The sequence below is a fragment of the Sesamum indicum genome, linkage group LG3 (genome assembly GCF_000512975.1).
Source record: "Sesamum indicum cultivar Zhongzhi No. 13 linkage group LG3, S_indicum_v1.0, whole genome shotgun sequence".
Classification (NCBI taxonomy): domain Eukaryota; kingdom Viridiplantae; phylum Streptophyta; class Magnoliopsida; order Lamiales; family Pedaliaceae; genus Sesamum; species Sesamum indicum.
The window spans coordinates 8,635,050-8,652,350 of NC_026147.1; the positions used below are offsets into that span (position 1 = coordinate 8,635,050).

At 34.1% G+C, this 17,301-nt stretch overlaps 2 protein-coding genes across 5 annotated transcripts; both read left to right on the top strand.

Annotated features, from left to right (window-relative positions):
• On the top strand, window positions 168–7,489 carry LOC105157725 (serine/threonine protein phosphatase 2A 55 kDa regulatory subunit B beta isoform). Of its 4 annotated transcripts, none has more exons than XM_020692667.1 (15): window positions 168–722; window positions 2,409–2,512; window positions 2,600–2,698; window positions 2,912–3,031; window positions 3,630–3,824; window positions 4,183–4,274; window positions 4,571–4,689; window positions 5,065–5,188; window positions 5,405–5,528; window positions 6,037–6,105; window positions 6,193–6,284; window positions 6,377–6,454; window positions 6,550–6,620; window positions 6,721–6,879; window positions 6,977–7,489. In XM_020692667.1, exons 1-14 carry the CDS (start codon window positions 605–607, stop codon window positions 6,855–6,857), a joined length of 1,542 nt encoding a protein of 513 aa, XP_020548326.1. In that variant the 5' UTR covers window positions 168–604; the 3' UTR covers window positions 6,858–6,879; window positions 6,977–7,489. The 4 variants fall into 4 exon arrangements, with proteins under 4 accessions (XP_020548326.1, XP_020548325.1, XP_020548324.1 ...); XM_020692666.1 differs by having other exon boundaries at window positions 6,721–6,861; XM_020692665.1 differs by having other exon boundaries at window positions 6,721–7,489.
• Window positions 10,694–12,507, top strand: LOC105157727 (dof zinc finger protein DOF3.1-like). Its single transcript, XM_011074179.2, has one exon. It carries the CDS (start codon window positions 11,476–11,478, stop codon window positions 12,190–12,192), a length of 717 nt encoding a protein of 238 aa, XP_011072481.1. The 5' UTR covers window positions 10,694–11,475; the 3' UTR covers window positions 12,193–12,507.

Sequence of the window (17,301 nt, forward strand, 5' to 3'; positions counted from 1 at the left end):
AAAGAAAAATCACATAGTTTGAGGTCAAAGATTTTGATATTGTTGTATAGTAGGGTGGGTGAGATTAGCAAGCCATAAAAAATATATATATACGAAAGAGAGATAGAGAGAGAAAATGAAGGGCTGAGTATATTATTGTATTATTGATAGAGAGCAGGAGAGAGAGAGAGAGAGAGAGAGAGAGAGAGAGAGAGAAACAGTGCTTTGGTGAAAAGAAATAAGAACGGTTTGATACACACTTGAGAGGAAGGAAAGGGGAGAAAAAAAAAATAGTAAGGAGAGGAAAAAAAGTTTTCCTACTCTCTATACATACACATCGATATATCTATACATAGAGAGAGAAAATCTGAATCCTCATTTTCTTTTTTGTACTAATCGATGTTGTATATATACACACACTGGAAAAATGGTTGAATCTGAATCCAACATTCCGCTGCTGCTCCGATCTTCTTTCAATTCCTAAACCTAAATCGCTTTTTTTTTTCAATGAAGTGAAAGGTAGGGAAGGGGGGAAAGGCAGAATCACTTGTTCTTTTCCGATTGTTGTTATTCCTGTTTTTTGCTGTTGCTTGGATTGTGTGTTTTTGCCCGATTGTCGAGAATAATGAACGGTGGTGACGGTGGAGAGGTGGCATCAGCTGCGGCGGGTCCACCTACGCCGCTCGAGTGGAAATTCTCTCAGGTCTTTGGCGAGCGGACGGCCGGGGAAGAAGTACAAGAAGGTAAGACAATGAATTTCATGAATGAGAAAATAATTTGTTTTTGTTGGGTTTGGATCTCGTGGTTAGGGTTTGGGTTTCTGTGGATTTGATCTGTTTTTGGATCGTGAATTGCTTGATTTAGTAGAGATTGATGTGAATTGATCGGGGATTTCAGTGTCTGATCTGCATGTCAGTTTCAATCCATGATTTGAATATAGTAGTCGGAATGGAGTGAATTGAGTTCAATGTTAGTTTTTATGGTTTTCCTTGCCGCCTGCACCTTCTTTTTTCTTCTCCAAAAGAGTGTTTTATTAGTTGTGGGTTTGAATCTTTGTGGTTTTGTTTACTGTGTTTTTGAACTTGTTCTTTTTCTCGATTCTCGAGTCTGGACTTATGAAGATGTAAGATTATGTTTTGAACTGCAAGCATCAAGTTTTCTGTTGTGGCAAAGTGGATTTCTCTTCCTAACTCTCTGCATGCAGCAATTGGGGGTATAGTTCTAATTATATCTATAACCAACCTTCTGTGTTTGGATATATGCTGGCTGTCCAATGTTGTTGCATTGCTGGCGTGAGGTTGTTTGGTCAACCAATGCCGTTACACGATTATTGGAGGTAGCACTGTGACATACTTGATTGGAGCTTTCGGCTAACTCCTTTTGTACTCGATGACCTGTGGCTTCCATGAAGTCAGAATCTTTGCGGGACTTTACAAGTGTTAGCTGAAATTTGCTAATAATGAAATTGGAGAGATTTAAAAAGTGACACATTTTTGTAGTGTATGTACTGCCAGCGCCAGAAATGCTCATATGTCGGCTTTACATAAGTTGGAAAGATAGACAAAAAGAGTGTGGAGTATAAAGGAGGGGTTTCAAGCAAAATAGAAATTGCTCCTTTTTGTCTATTATTGCATTTACTGACGGTGGTAGCATGATTTAATTTCTGTCAACTGCGTTACACAAATTAGGTCTGGCGACAAACTTGTCTCAGTTATGATTGTGTATTTAAACCTTGAGTGGGTTCAAATGGTCGCGTTCACTCTCTTCTGAGTTTTTCTTTGTTTCTTTTTCTGGGGTGGGGGTGTGGGGGTGGGGATGGGAGGAGAAAGGGCGAGAGAGTGAACGTGTAACCATAGTAGGGTGGTGTTAAAACCACCGACTGAATGGAGGTAGTTTATTTACCTTAGTGGGATTGCTGCCACTTCCAGTTCTCTTTCATGCAAAAGTAGATTCTCACTGGTGACAAGAAAATGAACTTGAAATGATACAATACTGAAACTTTTGCGCATGTCTTTATTCCTTTGTGCTTTTCTAATTTAACTGCTTTTCTGTTGGTATTTCTGTACCAATTCCAGAAATCCAAATGATGATAATCTATGAACTTTCTCAAGTATCCTACGATTGACAGACAAGTGTTTTCACTGTTTTGGCTAAGAGAGGGTCCAAGTTGGTCTCGAATTCATGAAATATGTGTGAATTAGTGTGAATTCTGCGTCAATTTATGCCAAAATTTTTGGTAGATTAGAACAATTGAAAAATACCTGCTTTTGTCTCTTATTGCATGCTGATTTGCTTTTTTGCCATTGATTCCTCCAATACCGTGCTATCATTAGATGGCTATGTTGCAAATCTTACTTTTACAGATTGAGATTTGGAAGATGTGGTACATGAATGAGATTTTACACTTTTCACTCTTTCTTTCTTTGCAGTTGATATTATCTCCGCTATTGAGTTTGATAAAACTGGCGACCATTTGGCCACGGGTGATCGTGGTGGAAGGGTGGTGTTATTTGAAAGGACCGATACAAAAGAGGTGAGGTTTCTCTGACATAAAAGTTTTATTTTATGCTGACGTAGTTATCTATATTAACTTTTATGCTGTCGCAAATTTACTTTGCAGCATGCTGGAAGTCGCAGAGATTTAGAGAGGATGGACTACCCAGTTAGTCGACATCCAGAGTTCCGTTACAAAACTGAATTTCAGAGCCACGAACCTGAGGTATTTATTCCCAATCTCAATTCGTCTCCTATTATGGGTTGTGTCCGATGGTATTTAGAAATAATTATTGTTTCAAATTTATGACCTCTGATTTAACAGTGAGGTTTACTTTTTAAATGGACAAGTTGCTGAAAAGCATCTATTCCTTAAATATTTTTTGTCTCCAGAAGGTTTTAGTTGTTGTAATGATTGCTTGACATCTTTCTTCTTCAGTTTGATTATCTCAAAAGTTTGGAGATTGAGGAAAAAATCAACAAAATTCGGTGGTGCCAGGCAGCTAATGGTGCCCTCTTTCTTCTGTCTACTAATGACAAAACCATTAAGTATTGGAAGGTGAGATCCCGAATCACATTTTGTATTGTTGTAGAAGGAGAATATAATTCTGTAATTAATCTTAGTTCATGATCGTTCATTGTGATAATAAGCATTGCAATCATCTTATTCAAATCTTTGATTTTTTGTTCTGAAGATCTGATCTTCGTACTTTTTAATGCATATGTTCTTTATTTTTGGGCTAAATTATTTTCCGTTGCCTTTGGGATCTTTATGAAGGGCCTTTACTGGTGGAGCTTTTAAGCTTTAGAGCATTATGAACTACCTTAAATGCTTATATTTTCCTTTTCATGTATGCGTCTAATTTATACCTATGTTTAGCTTGATTGATTACGTTCTCCCTTTAATTTTGTTTGTGTTTAGTTGGAGAGTGTTTAAACTCTCGGGGAGAATTGCAATCATATTATAGGTTTTGATGATGTTGGGAGGTCTCTTCTGAATTGGGAAGAAAAAACATGGTACCTTTTCCAAGTAATCATACCCCACTAGAGATACATTATACATTCACAACAAGAATATGCTGATAAACTAATCATTTTTGTTCTCTAATGTGTATAATTTTTTCCCTTCATGTGGTTCTAATGGTAATTTTAAACAGGTCCAAGAGAAGAAAGTCAAGAAAATTTCTGAAATGAATGTAGACCCATCTAAAGCTGCTGGAAATGGTAGCGTTGCAAGTTCCAGTGTTTCCTCCAGTTCTAAGCAGTGCCTTGCTAATGGTGGCTACAACTGTTTGAGCAATGACCTGTCTTTTCCACCTGGGGGCATCCCCTCACTACGATTACCAGTGGTAGTTGTACTTAACTAAGCTACTAGAAATAGAAGTCTTTAAACAATGTTTCTTCTTTGACCGTGGTGCCAAGAAGTTTGGAAAGTGAAAACTGCTTTTGTTTGGTCCATCTTGGACATGTGAACTCATTTTGTTTACTTGTACTTTTTGCTCTTCTTGGATATCTGTTTCTTTATTCGACTATGCCTTTCTCATATCTGATCAATTTTCCTCCATGGAACTTAATTGATATAAATATTCTCAAATATGCATGGTCTTGAAAATATATAGGCATTCATGGGTTCTTTAGCTTGGGATGTATGTGGTGTTGGTGTTCTTTACTCATTGTTTTCCCTGTAACACTTGGTTACAAAATCTTTAGGTCACAAGCAGTGAGACCAGTCTTGTCGCAAGATGTAGGAGAGTATATGCGCATGCACATGATTACCATATCAACTCTATCTCAAATAACAGGTGAAGATCCATTTTGTTTTAACTTGTTATGAGTTCCAATTGCTTTATGCCCTTCAAGGTTTCTTCATGCAGGGGTTTTCACTGTGAGTTCAACTTTTCAGTTATCTGTCTATAGAAACTCAAGGGCCCAGTTTTGATTCAGTATTTCCTTTTCTTCCCCTCTATTTGCTATATGCTATTGATGCATATCAGCAACTAAAATTGTATTATGAATCGTGGTCATCTTTGTGCCATTCCTTTCTTGTAATTTGATTTGTTGAGTTTTAGAGTTAATTCCTATTCATAATGCTGTGCAGTGATGGTGAAACATTTATATCAGCTGATGATCTACGAATAAATCTTTGGAACTTGGAAATAAGCAATCAAAGTTTCAATATCGTTGATGTGAAGCCAGCGAACATGGAGGATCTTACTGGTAAGTTAATTTCATTGTGTATTCTGGCTTTTATCTTTTTCTAATTTTGTTCCTTGTGGATAGATCTTCGAAGTCCCCGTCAACCCTGGTGTTTTTCTTACCCTTCTTATGGTGTTAGACGATTATTATGTTCTTTTGAAATGCAAATTGGAAAGTGACTTGTGTCATTACTTTGAGGCTATTGCAGTTCTTTCGTTTTGTTTCATGATATACTATCTGTTGCAAAAGCAACTGAACCACTTAGATTTGCTGGAAAGTTCATTTTATCTTCTCTCATTGGATAAAAGGTGGAGGGAGTGGGATCACCATGTTGAAAAGGCGTGTCTAATCATCATAAAACCCCAGAGCTAACTTCTCTAATTGTTTCTCGTGCAGAGGTGATAACATCAGCGGAGTTTCATCCTACTCATTGCAATATGTTAGCATATAGTAGTTCCAAAGGATCTATTCGTCTCATTGACTTGCGGCAATCAGCATTGTGTGATTCACATTCTAAACTGTAAGTTTCTTGGTATCCGTTTTTATTTCAGGCTCCTGATGATATGCTTTGCATCGTTTGGTTGCTTCAATGATGTTCGGATTGGGATGTCAAACTGTAGATGGCTATGAGATCCCTATGTTGTCTGTTTGCCAGAACCTTATCTCTAACTTTGATATTCCTTGATTAGAAGTGTGCTCTTTACTGATGAGACACTCATGCTCCCTTCATAAACAGATTTGAGGAACAGGAAGCACCTGGCTCAAGATCATTTTTCACTGAGATAATTGCTTCAATATCAGATATTAAGTTTGCAAAGGATGGCAGACATATTCTGAGTCGTGATTACATGACCCTTAAGGTTAACATCTTCAATGTCTGGAATAAGTGTTGTTTGCTTATAAGGCTTCAATTCGTTGAAATGTTTGTGGTTCTTATTTTGGATTTGTGTTTGTGGAACTTCAATTTAGCAGGTAATAGTGATTGCATGTAGCATTGTTTTTGTTGATAAAGCATGCATGCTGAAGGCAGTAGAAGGTGTCTCTGACTATAGTGTTGCAGTATTAGAAGATGGTTTTGTTACTCTAAAAAGTTATTCATGATCAAATTGATGAAAACTAGTTGCTAACAGTTTTGACTTGTGGAAGTGTCATCTAAGACTAAGGATTGTGTTATCTTGTCTGTGGAATAGGAAATTGTCTTTACTGTTCCATTTAACTATTTCACTAATTGGTAGCAGGAAGTCTTCTGTTGTCTGCTTTCTGGTCTGAAGTAGATATCTGCATTGGTATTGCAATATGGAGGCATTTGCATACAGTGATTCAATTCTATCTTTGGATTTTTCACTGATGGATATTGATTGGTTTCAGTTATGGGATATTAATATGGATTCTGGTCCAGTGGCTACCTTCCAGGTTCACGAGTATTTGAGACCAAAGGTGAACTACTGCTCGAGGACCTATCTGTCCATAGATTTTTCAATAAATGTTGTTAAGCTGATTGAATTGTTTTTCAACAATGTCCAGCTATGTGACTTGTATGAAAATGATTCCATATTTGATAAATTTGAATGCTGCCTGAGTGGTGATGGTCTTCGAGTGGCAACTGGTTCTTATAGGTATTCTCAAATTATTCTTTTCAGTTTTGTTGTTTGGTTTTTCTCATCTTCAAAAGTCTGATAAAATACTGCAAAACTTTATGTAATTTCAGCAATTTGTTCCGTGTATTTGGTTGTGCTCCGGGCAGTACCGAGGCGACTACTCTGGAAGCAAGCAAAAATCCAATGAGGTACTTTTATCAGATTGAGTTTGGCACAGTGGTATTACGTTGACTAATAATATCCATGTTGCTTATTTCTAACACCACTTAATCTCCTTTTTCAGGAGACAGGTCCAGACCCCTTCAAGGCCCTCCAGATCCCTGAGCAGCAGCATCACTCGTGTTGTCCGACGAGGTACCTTCTCTCTTGCATTGTCTCTTCATCTGAACGTTCTTTTAGTATAAAATCTCATACACGGTTCACTTGACATTTCGCTAATTTTCCTATCTTGCAGGTGCCGAAAGTCCAGGAGTAGATGCAAATGGCAATTCATTTGATTTCACTACAAAGCTGCTCCATCTGGCCTGGCACCCCTCTGAAAACTCTATTGCTTGTGCTGCTGCAAATAGCTTGTACATGTACTATGCATAAAAATGTCAGTTTCTGGAACTCGGTAAACATTTTTGGGTTGCTTTTCGAGAATGCTCCTTTCAGGGAATTGAGGCTCTTCATTTTCTCACATCCGAGTGCCTCGTGAATCTGTAGCACAGGCTTCGAGCGACAGCGTCCCTGATGTGGCATGGGTAGCGTAGAATTCACAACGGAGCAGCCTGTCCTTGTACCTGTGCTGATGACATCCCTTTTTCGCCTTTTTCAGCTTCACCCCTCAACATTTCGTTTATTTTTTTACCTCTCCTCAAAGTGAAAGACGCAAAGGGACGCGGGCTCTATTGACCTTACAATGTTGGGTAGAAGCCAGAAGGAAGGAAAGTGTTTTGCAGTTGTCTACAAACAAAATCTGAAGATGTCTTATATTGTCCCTAGTTTTTTAAGATAAATGTAGTTTTACTTGAAATCTTCCTGGAAAGGTCAGGGCAGGCTACTAAAAAGTTTTATTAACTTCCGTGGGGTCTCTCTTTTGTAGGATGATGATTTTGGTCCTCTTCTTTTTCTCTCTTTTTTGGCTATAGATTTTCAGTTTATATTTCTTTTGTAAAAGTATTCAACCTTTGGGTTCTATTAATTTGTACAATATTTTTCATGCACATCTAATTTCTTTGTTACTCGCTAGTTTCGACGATTTAAACATAAGTAGCCGTCAGATGTTCAACTTCAAAATAATTCATGTCATTTCAGCTCATTTCAAATTATGTTGTTTTTTTTTTTTTTTCCTTTGAGATGATTTTTGCATGAAGTCGCATTCATGTTTTTTTTTTTTTTTCTTTATGAGATGATTTTTGCATGAAGTCGCATTCATCTTCACTCATTGAGTTCCAACTTTTACAAAGAAATTCCAAACAGCATTATATACATACAGGCAGAGAAATTGACTCCACATGCAAAAACTAGTAATTTATAAGTTGAAAGTAAATGAATCTTGACCTGTCCGAATGTGGCATGCAACTTTCGTGGAAAAGCAAAAAGTTGTCTATATGAGAAAATGAGAAGAAATTACACTTGTTTGGTCTATATCTAATGCCCTATCATTCATAGGACCAACCAATCTAACATCTTCTGACTTTACTGAGAAATCGTGTGCCTTTTCTTCTCTTTTCACAATTAATAATGCCACGATTTTTTTGTTTATGTGATCCATTTTTCTCCTTTGCATGATGAATTTAGTTCGAGTAATGGAGGTGATATTTGTTGTTTAGTTAGAAAAATTTTAGTATTAGTTTTTTGGTATGTATGATTTTATATTTTAGAGAAATAGTGCAGTTTTCTTCTGAATTAAGGTTGGGAGATGCAGACATAGCTGTAGTTTCTATTTTAAGCATCAGATTTGCATGAAAAGAGAAAATAGCGAATGGAGTTAAAGTGGTGAGATGTTTGTTCTATTTTAAACATTACCAAACCCACCACGTCGAAATACTTGTCTTGAGACCAACAACTTATTTGTTTGGTCCTACACCATTTCCATTCTTCTCGCAAAAAACATGCTATTCTTTTCTCACATACTTTGCTACCCACCCTCCCGTTATATAATTGATTAAGAAATAATTGATTTTGAATACTAATTTTGAAAGGTGATTATGGTATTTAAGTGTACAATTTTGTAATTTATCTTCTTCTTTTTTTTTTTGCCTTCCTCCAGAGAATTAATTCATAATTGATTATATGAATGCAGATTGCAATCAAAAATTTTAAATTAATTTCATTTTTATAGTTAATTAAAAATTATTTAATAGCTATAATACGTAATTAGATGAAACATAATGGGGTGAAAATAAAACATACAAAGTATAGCTTTTATGAAAATGTGGTATTGGTGGAATTTGATCTAAAAAAGAATCATTGAAGAAGGACCCAAATTGGCAAACCACACAAAAAGTTGGGTTTGCACCTCAAGTACAAGTTTAGCGTGTGATGTGTACCGGAGTCTAGTATTGTCATATGGGTCGAACGATCTTTTTGATTATTATAGAGTTGATTTGTAAAATAGGAGTTAGCACTCTAATGTTTAAATAAATAAAGACTTGACGGAATAAATAAGGGAACTTTAAGTATAAAATGTGATATTGTATAGATAAATCATTTAACTCGAAGATGGACCAAATGTGGAGAAGAATGTTGAAAATGTGTATGGAAGGAGAGAAAAATGAGTAGATTTGTTGTGTGAGCTTAGTTACCGATGGACTTATTTATAAGAGCAAATGATGAGATATTGAGGAGTCGATCTGGGAAAGATGAGATATTCTCAAAATTTCAAGGATGTCTATTTTTAAGGATAGTATTTATCCACTCGTTTAGACTTGTCGTCTAGGAGATATATCAATAAAAAAATTAGGCTTACATCTTTAACCAACTAGTTTCAATTAGCATAAACATCCCTGTTAGGGTGATGTGATTTAAGAATAAGCTTATAAGATGTTCTAACATTTTATTTTATTCAAACACTTTTTTTTTTTTTTTAAATAAGATTCAACATCTTACAAGCTCTTATAGTTTATATGATGCTTAGCCAAACAAACATGTAAGTATGGTGGTATTGGACTTGGTTTTGATCTAACTAGTTGCCTTCTCCTCCCTTTAAGAGATTGAAACTCACTCATGCAAATAATTCAATCTCTCTAATTGCACCCTCAAACCAACACATTTAAATCATTCATCTTCTCAATGCAACACAATTAACTTGCGAATCTATAAATACATTTCAAAACTTTATTTTCTTGGACTCTAATATTATATTCAAACAATTAGGTTATGACGAAATCAAATTTAGAAAAAAAAAATTAGATCTATCTCTAGATTCTTCATATTAAACACTTGACGTCATACTTTGAAAACAACTTCTTGGGTGTAACCCAAAAACAAAACAACAAGAAATTAATAATTAACTTTGAGGTACATTCCACACAAACTCGTTATAATTATAATTATTTAAAAAATTATAAAAATTTTATTAAATTTAACAATCATTTACAAAAATATTCTCTTATGATAACTCATTATAAAATATATTTATTAAATAATTATTTATTTTTTATAAAAAATTTCATAATTTTTAAATATTTATAATTATAATAAATTTCAATAAAATCGTAATTGAGGGTATTTTCATTTTCTTTTTTTAAAGAAAAGAGAGGAGGTGATGATGGGGGGTAGTGCCATGTGTTGGGCCTGAGAACTGAAATGGGCCCATTTGATGACGGGCATCGGAATCCACCCAAAACTACGATTTCACTTATCTTATTTTCTTCATCTCTCCATCACTATTTCATCTGCTTCGTTAGCACGCAGTCTCCCTTTCCACCTCACCTCGGCTCGGCTCGGCTCGGCTCACCCCTCTTTTCTCGGCTTCAACCCTTAACTACATAATTATAAATAAATATTCACAACCATATGTAATTCAAATACATTGCAATACTATTTCATTTTAGAGCTTAATTATGTAAAAACAATATATATATTCTCTGACATTGTATTTAAAAATTCATAACTTTAATAAATTTAAAAGAAATTGTCAAGTCAATTTTGCTTAAATCATAAAATATATTAGAGTTGTCGGAATATTCTTACATTTGTTATCTTTGATATGATGAATTTAAAAATAATAATTACATAAAATTTTAATAAATTAAATAATTAATAATACATTAATTGGATGTAATAAAAAAAGGAGGTAATGTTGTAATAGAGAAAGTATAGGAATGTTGTGAAGAGTTAATTTAAGGTTAGGAATAAGATGGAAATAAGGAGAGGGAATTGAGAGACATGCGGCGCTGTTGTTGATGTTTAATTAATCACTCTTAATAATCACTTAATTAATCACATAATTATTCTAAATGGTCCCTCACACACACACACACGCCATAGCAGCTCTGCTCATCACTCACTCAAGAGTCGAGCCTTAGCCCAACATTCAACATTACCAACTTCACACTGTGTGTGCTCACTATCAAGCATCCATCCATCACTCCCCTCTTACTGTGTGTGTCTGAGAGAGAGAGAGAGCAAGTTCTCTCTATCTCTCTCTATATATATATGTATGTATATATATATGATGATGTCTGGTCCTCGCCCTCACGCGTAGTTGCAGAGATCATTCACATCAACATAGAAACACAAAAGAAATTCTCTCTTCCTTCTTTCTTTCACACCTTCCCAATATTTCTTGAAATCCCTTAATTTTCATCCATTCATCAGCAACAAACCAAACATCGAATCCATCTTCTTGTTTTCTGAGGTTGATGAACACAACAGCCTTAAACCCTTGATCATCCTTTTGCTTATGTAATAAGCTGCTTGTTTTCTTCTCAACTATGAAATTTTGATCTATTCTGAAAATATCTTCGTCTTTTCTTCTTCCATAACTTCCCTTTTCGCCACAAACCCCTTTTGCAGATCCATCTCGCTCATTTCTCATCCTTCCCCTCAAACCCTACTTCTCCAATATTAGGTAAACAATAAAGCCAACCCATTTCAATATCAATTTCAATCCCAGAAATCAATCTTTTCTTTGGTTTAGCCATCAAGTTTGGATCATCGTCAATTCTCCAACAAGCCCACATCAGGATATTTCTCAAAGATTTGATTCTTCTTGTAAGAAATGCAAGACCCGTCTCTGTATTCACAGATCAAAGCGCAAGTTCAGCAGCCGCTGCCACAATTCCCGGAGCAGGAACACTTGAAATGCCCCAGGTGTGATTCCACAAACACCAAGTTTTGCTACTACAACAACTACAACCTCTCTCAGCCCCGCCACTTCTGCAAGAGCTGCAGAAGGTACTGGACCAAAGGCGGCGCTCTCAGGAACATCCCCGTCGGCGGTGGCTCCAGGAAGAACGCCAAGCGCAGCTCCTCCTCCTCCGCCTCCTCTGCGGCCGCCAAACGCCCCGCTGCCGCGGCGCCATCAGCTCCACCGTCGTCTAATAATAGCAAGAATGATGACAGTAGAAGCAAGAACGGTGAAACGGCCGAGACATTGCCTCTCAAGGGAGAGAATTTCGTGGGGCAGTTTGGGAATTTGCTGGAGGCGGGTGGGAGCTTCAGCTCGCTGTTGGGGTCAAGTGGGGGGCAGTTCGGTAATTTCCTTGAAGGGCTAGGGCCCAACGGGTCAAGCCTGCAGGTAACCGACCATTTTGGGGACCCGGGTTCGGGTCAGAACGTGGATCCACAAGTCTTGGAGAGTGGCAGTAGCAGTAATGCTGATGGATTCCTGAACATCCAGGGTGGTGGCAGCGGCGGCGACACCGGCTGTTGGAGCGGCGGCAGCACCGGATGGCCTGATCTTGCTATTTACACACCGGGTCCAAATTTTCAGTAGTATAAATTAAGGTAGGAAAATCCAGTTCAAGAATCAGGTGGGAATCAAGAGATCATCACTCCAAGAAATATTTCCTCCTTTTTTTTTTTCCAATTTTTTTGCCTCAGTTGTTACAGTGTTGTTGCGGATTGGGATGAATCTAATTACAGTAGTTGTATGAATATTTGGTGATTGAGTGTGTGTTTTTGCAGAATTTGCCTGAGTGAAAACATGGAAGAAAACATCATATAATGTAATATGTTATGTTAGGCAGATTGATATGATTTTGTCTTGGAAAGGACAAGACACATTTCTACTTTTCTCTTTCTCCCTTCACCAATGTTTATTAATACTTTCTTGCTCCTTGTTTCCAATCTTTTTGAGTTGCTATATTTTTGCAAATTACTTCAGACACCACCAAACTGTTAATATAAAATAATAATGATATTGTGTATGAAAAAATTAACTTTTATTGAATGATTAATAGGATCATAGAGATAAATATATATTGAATTTCATGGTGTTGGATGCAAGCATATTTGTATCTATCTGCCTATTCGGTTTTAGAAGAAGATTGCCATGCAACATGTTGCTAAAATTTTAACTTAAATCGAATTAGACTAGATTTGAATCAATTATATTACAAGTAAAATATATTTATTATTTAATTGATATACAGTGGCTAATTATATAGCAAGTGGATCTCATTTTTTTTTTTTTTATGATTAATTTGATTCGACTAAATATAATTTGGATAAGAATTTTTCCAACATGTATAACTACAAGTTACGTCTGTTGCATTTGTAAATGGTCATACTCCTCCTGCTCTTACTCTGCATGCAATGAGTATATATCGCTCACTATTTCTTAAGTTCCATGGATATGCTTGCAAAATATACACAGGGTTAAAATTATGTCAGAGTTAAAATATTCCTAAGATGAGTCTATATCTCAATATATATTTGAAAGACTACAAACTCTATTTCAAACAGGATATATCCTAGATGAGTCCTCATCCCAACATGTATTTGGGAGACTCAATCTCAATCTCAAATATGGATATATATTGTGTTATGAGTCCATAGATCCGACCCAATGTTCAACAGATTCTAAAGAGAATACTGAAAAATAAGGTAGCAAAAGTTGTACTTAATTGTAGGAGGATCGGTATTTTAAGAGAAAATCCTAATTTACAATGTCAAGTGCGTCATCGATGTTAGAACGACTTAATCAGTACAACGATTCGTATATGTCAAGGCTTTTATGGATCTTAAAAGATTGATCACAACGACGTCGATTCAATGTGAGACCTTCGGAGCTTTTCTAAAAGTTCGAGTTATTGTCAATAAGGTTTTAAAAGACATTAATAAAATTATTTCACATAATTGAATATTTGATTTGGTATTTTGGTAGTTTAGTATATTGAAGAAAATCAAATATTTATAATGATTTAAAAACTTTTAGTGTTATCATACTTTTAGGTGAGTTTTAATCTTTAAATAGACTCAAAGTTGGATTGGAGCCAAATTCGGAAAAGGACGGGTCGGGTCAATTCAATTATGAACTCAACTGCCACTCTATCTCTGGCATTGGCCCAACAAGGCCCGCAGCCCATTATCACCATTTAAATGGACCACTCTTCTATTTTCTTTTCTTTTTTCTTTTTTTTTAAATAAATTGTCGATCAACGAAATATCTTTTATTTGATATTTTTTAATATCTATACTAATATAAAAAAAAAAAAAAATCCTCCACACTCACATACAACATTTAATAACACCGTGCACCAATTTTTTTTAAGTTAAAAATGCCTTTCAACTAATACATTAACGAACATATTCAACTTTTCAAATTTTATATTAATTGATAAATTATTTTTTTTAAATATATATTTATTTATTTATGTTATTCTTATTTATAATATATGTAAAAAAGTATAAAAAAATTATTTATTATATTCCTATAAAAACGACGTACCACAACTAATATATGTTAGGAAGAAAAAGAGAAAAAAAAAAAAAAGAGGTGCAAACTCTAATGCAATTTTTGGTGCATTTTTATTATATGGGAATTTGCATAATTATTTGAGTCCCTCTACTGTCAATCATCTTCAATAAAATTCTAATAATTCAAATATTAAGATATTAAAAGTTAATTAAATATATCTTAATTGTAATTAAGAGATGCAATTAATTAAAAAGATAGTGGTACGAAAGTAGATGAAGTCTTACTCACCATAGGGTTGAAATATTGGGTGGACAGACGGTTGCATTAATAGTAGTAGTTGTAATAAATATGATAAATATTATGGAAATGTAATTTTCCATTTATGGTCTTTTTTTTGACCTTATTGGAATTTCCACTTGTTTCCCCTACCTTATTCTCTATTTTCTCCACTTGCAAGACTTGGACTTTTACAAATGTGGTCTATTTATAGGTCTGAAAATTAAATCGAATTATTTGGTACTCAATTAAACTGATTAATAAAAAAATCTGTTCAGTAAATTTTTGAGCTTGGCTCAAACTTGATTTGATTAGTGTGAAAATAATAATATGCATATAGATATATATTTAAAAATATCAAATTACTTTGGCTTGATTCTTGATTTATCCAATTAGAATTTGTTTGAATTCGATTACATCAATAATCAAATTAAATTCAGATTCAATTTTTGAAACTCGATAGTAATTCAATAAGCTTAAATAATGATGTGTTCGGTTCGAGTCGATTGGAATCGTTTATAGCCCTAATAGTAGAGATTATTGATTCCCATCGTCGATGAACGTATCAAAAATTTACACAGATTCCAAATTTCTATAAAATGAAAACGTACATTGATTTTTGCTGCACTCAATAGGATAATAACAACAAGGTCCCCTAAAATTTTCATAATTATAAATATTCTCTTATTATTTGAAAAATTATAATTATCTTCTTGGAACTAACGATTACCTAACAAATACTTTCTAATAATAGTCTGTTACGAGTAGATATTTATTAAATAATTATTAATTTTTTAAATAATAAAAAATATTTATAATTATTGCAAGTGTAAGGAGAATCAATTGCAACCAAACCTAAAAAAATATTAGCTCCAATTTCAACATCAATTTTGAAATATTGTCTATAAAAAAAGTCAACTCATGATAAAAAAAGAAATTGAATTTAATAAAATTGATGCAAATAGAGATAAAAATGAAACCTTGAAGTGTTTGGGTGGTCCACAATATTTAGAATCCATATCCATAAGGGGAGCAGATGGGCCCTGAAATTAATGAAATTGGGGCTTGGGGAGATGATGAGTGAAAGCATGCGTTGGCGGAGTAATGCTCCTGCTGCAGGCTAGCTACAGCCCAATCATTCCACATTATCCACTCACCAGTTCCCACTAAATAGCCCAATCTCCTTTTTAATTTACACTTGTCGATGCGGTTTATTTACACAAATTATTCGTATTTTTTATAAAATTATAAAAACCACCCCTAACAACTAAAAAATAAGATAATCTCTGTAATGGTATTGACCCTTTTCTTTTGGAAGGGGGGTATCTGTATAATTTTTTAAAAGAATATGATAATTTATGTAAATAATTTTATATATTCGATGGATGTATGTGTAATTATCTAAAATATAAGAATGATTTATGTAGATAGACAGACCATAGGTCAAAAGCTCCAGTCGGTATGGATAAATATATGATTCCGGTTTAAGTTGAATTTATATAAAATCGTGTTGGCACTAATTTTTGAATATATTTTGCAGTTGACGAATTTTATTTAATCTGATATGATACATAAAATCGAAAAGTAGTATCTCATAGTCTTACCGGGGAGGATTAAGCTTGAGAGATGAAAGTGATAATTATATTATTGTATCAATATTTAAATAAATTAAATAACTTATAAGTATATTGGTTCAATCAATACGTTAATATAATTAAGAGATGAAATAACAAATTATAATAAATTCGCACAGAGGTGAAACAAACACCCACATATTCAATGGAACTCGAACCCATGACCACTAAACTTGAAGATGGATGAATTAAGCTTGAGTTTGTGCACCAACTATGATTCCTATAACAATGTATATAACCTTTTCTCCAAGCATGGCCAAATTCCAAATTCCAATTCAGTTGATTATGGGCCATAAGGCCCATTGGGCTTTTCATTCAATTTGGTTCAATTTTGAATAAAAGATTTTGGTGAGTAGAGTAGAGTTTGGGTTGTGCAGTCCTATGCAATTAATGGTGGGAACAACTCATCAAGAGGTTTCTCGCTTTTTATTTAATTTTCATTCCTTATTTTAGATTATCATAACAAATCATATCACATATTTAATCTAATATGGACCCATTCCATAATGGCCATTAAAAATTTAAAGGGAAACCAACCATGACCTATTATGTTACTTATTATCCATGTCTTTCATCACGTATCTTTTTTTTTTTTAGAAAAATAATAATTACGTATTATTATATCAATCAACAATTAAATATATTATTTAATAACTATATTTTCGTTAATAACTAACAATCGCATACAATAAAAAAAAATATTCCAAACTTAAGGGGTGTTTGCAAGCGGTTAAAAGCGCATTTAACGTATCAACTTATTGATGAAAATAAATTGAAACAACTTTTTGATTGAAAATATTAAGTGGTATTTTAAAATATGATTGATTGTATTTTTACATTCAAACTTAAGCGTTTTTACACTTTGGCATTTAAATTTTTTTTTGTATCAATTTATCATCTCAACTTTATGAAGTTTGCACTTTGTCATTTATAACTATTTTTTCAAAAGTTTTTTGTCAAAAAAATCACATACAGTGTACATGTGATATTTAAGGGTTATGTGATTTGATAATTTTTACATATGCACAACATGTGATGTTTTTTCAGTAAAAAATAATTATATATGGTAAAGTACAAATTTGGCAAAGTATTTAATTGTGAGAGCAGGAGCTAATCAGTATTTGATCACGTATGTTAAAATATCCAATTATTCTACCAATTAAAAGAGTAAGTTAGTTGATTGAATTTAAATGTTTTTAAAAGGTAACCTTTATAGCATTAACTTTTTGGCCACACCATCATAATACACTTAGCATGGAAAGTGACTCAACCA

Excerpts from the sequence above, each read along its gene's own strand:
- LOC105157725 (XM_020692665.1), top strand. The coding sequence starts at position 605 with ATGAACGGTGGTGACGGTGGAGAGGTGGCATCAGCTGCGGCGGGTCCA. Across the intron at positions 5,529-6,036 it reads GTGATTACATGACCCTTAAG|TTATGGGATATTAATATGGA; the intron begins GTTAACATCTTC and ends GATTGGTTTCAG. Across the intron at positions 6,285-6,376 it reads GTGGCAACTGGTTCTTATAG|CAATTTGTTCCGTGTATTTG; the intron begins GTATTCTCAAAT and ends ATGTAATTTCAG.
- LOC105157727 (XM_011074179.2), top strand. The coding sequence starts at position 11,476 with ATGCAAGACCCGTCTCTGTATTCACAGATCAAAGCGCAAGTTCAGCAG.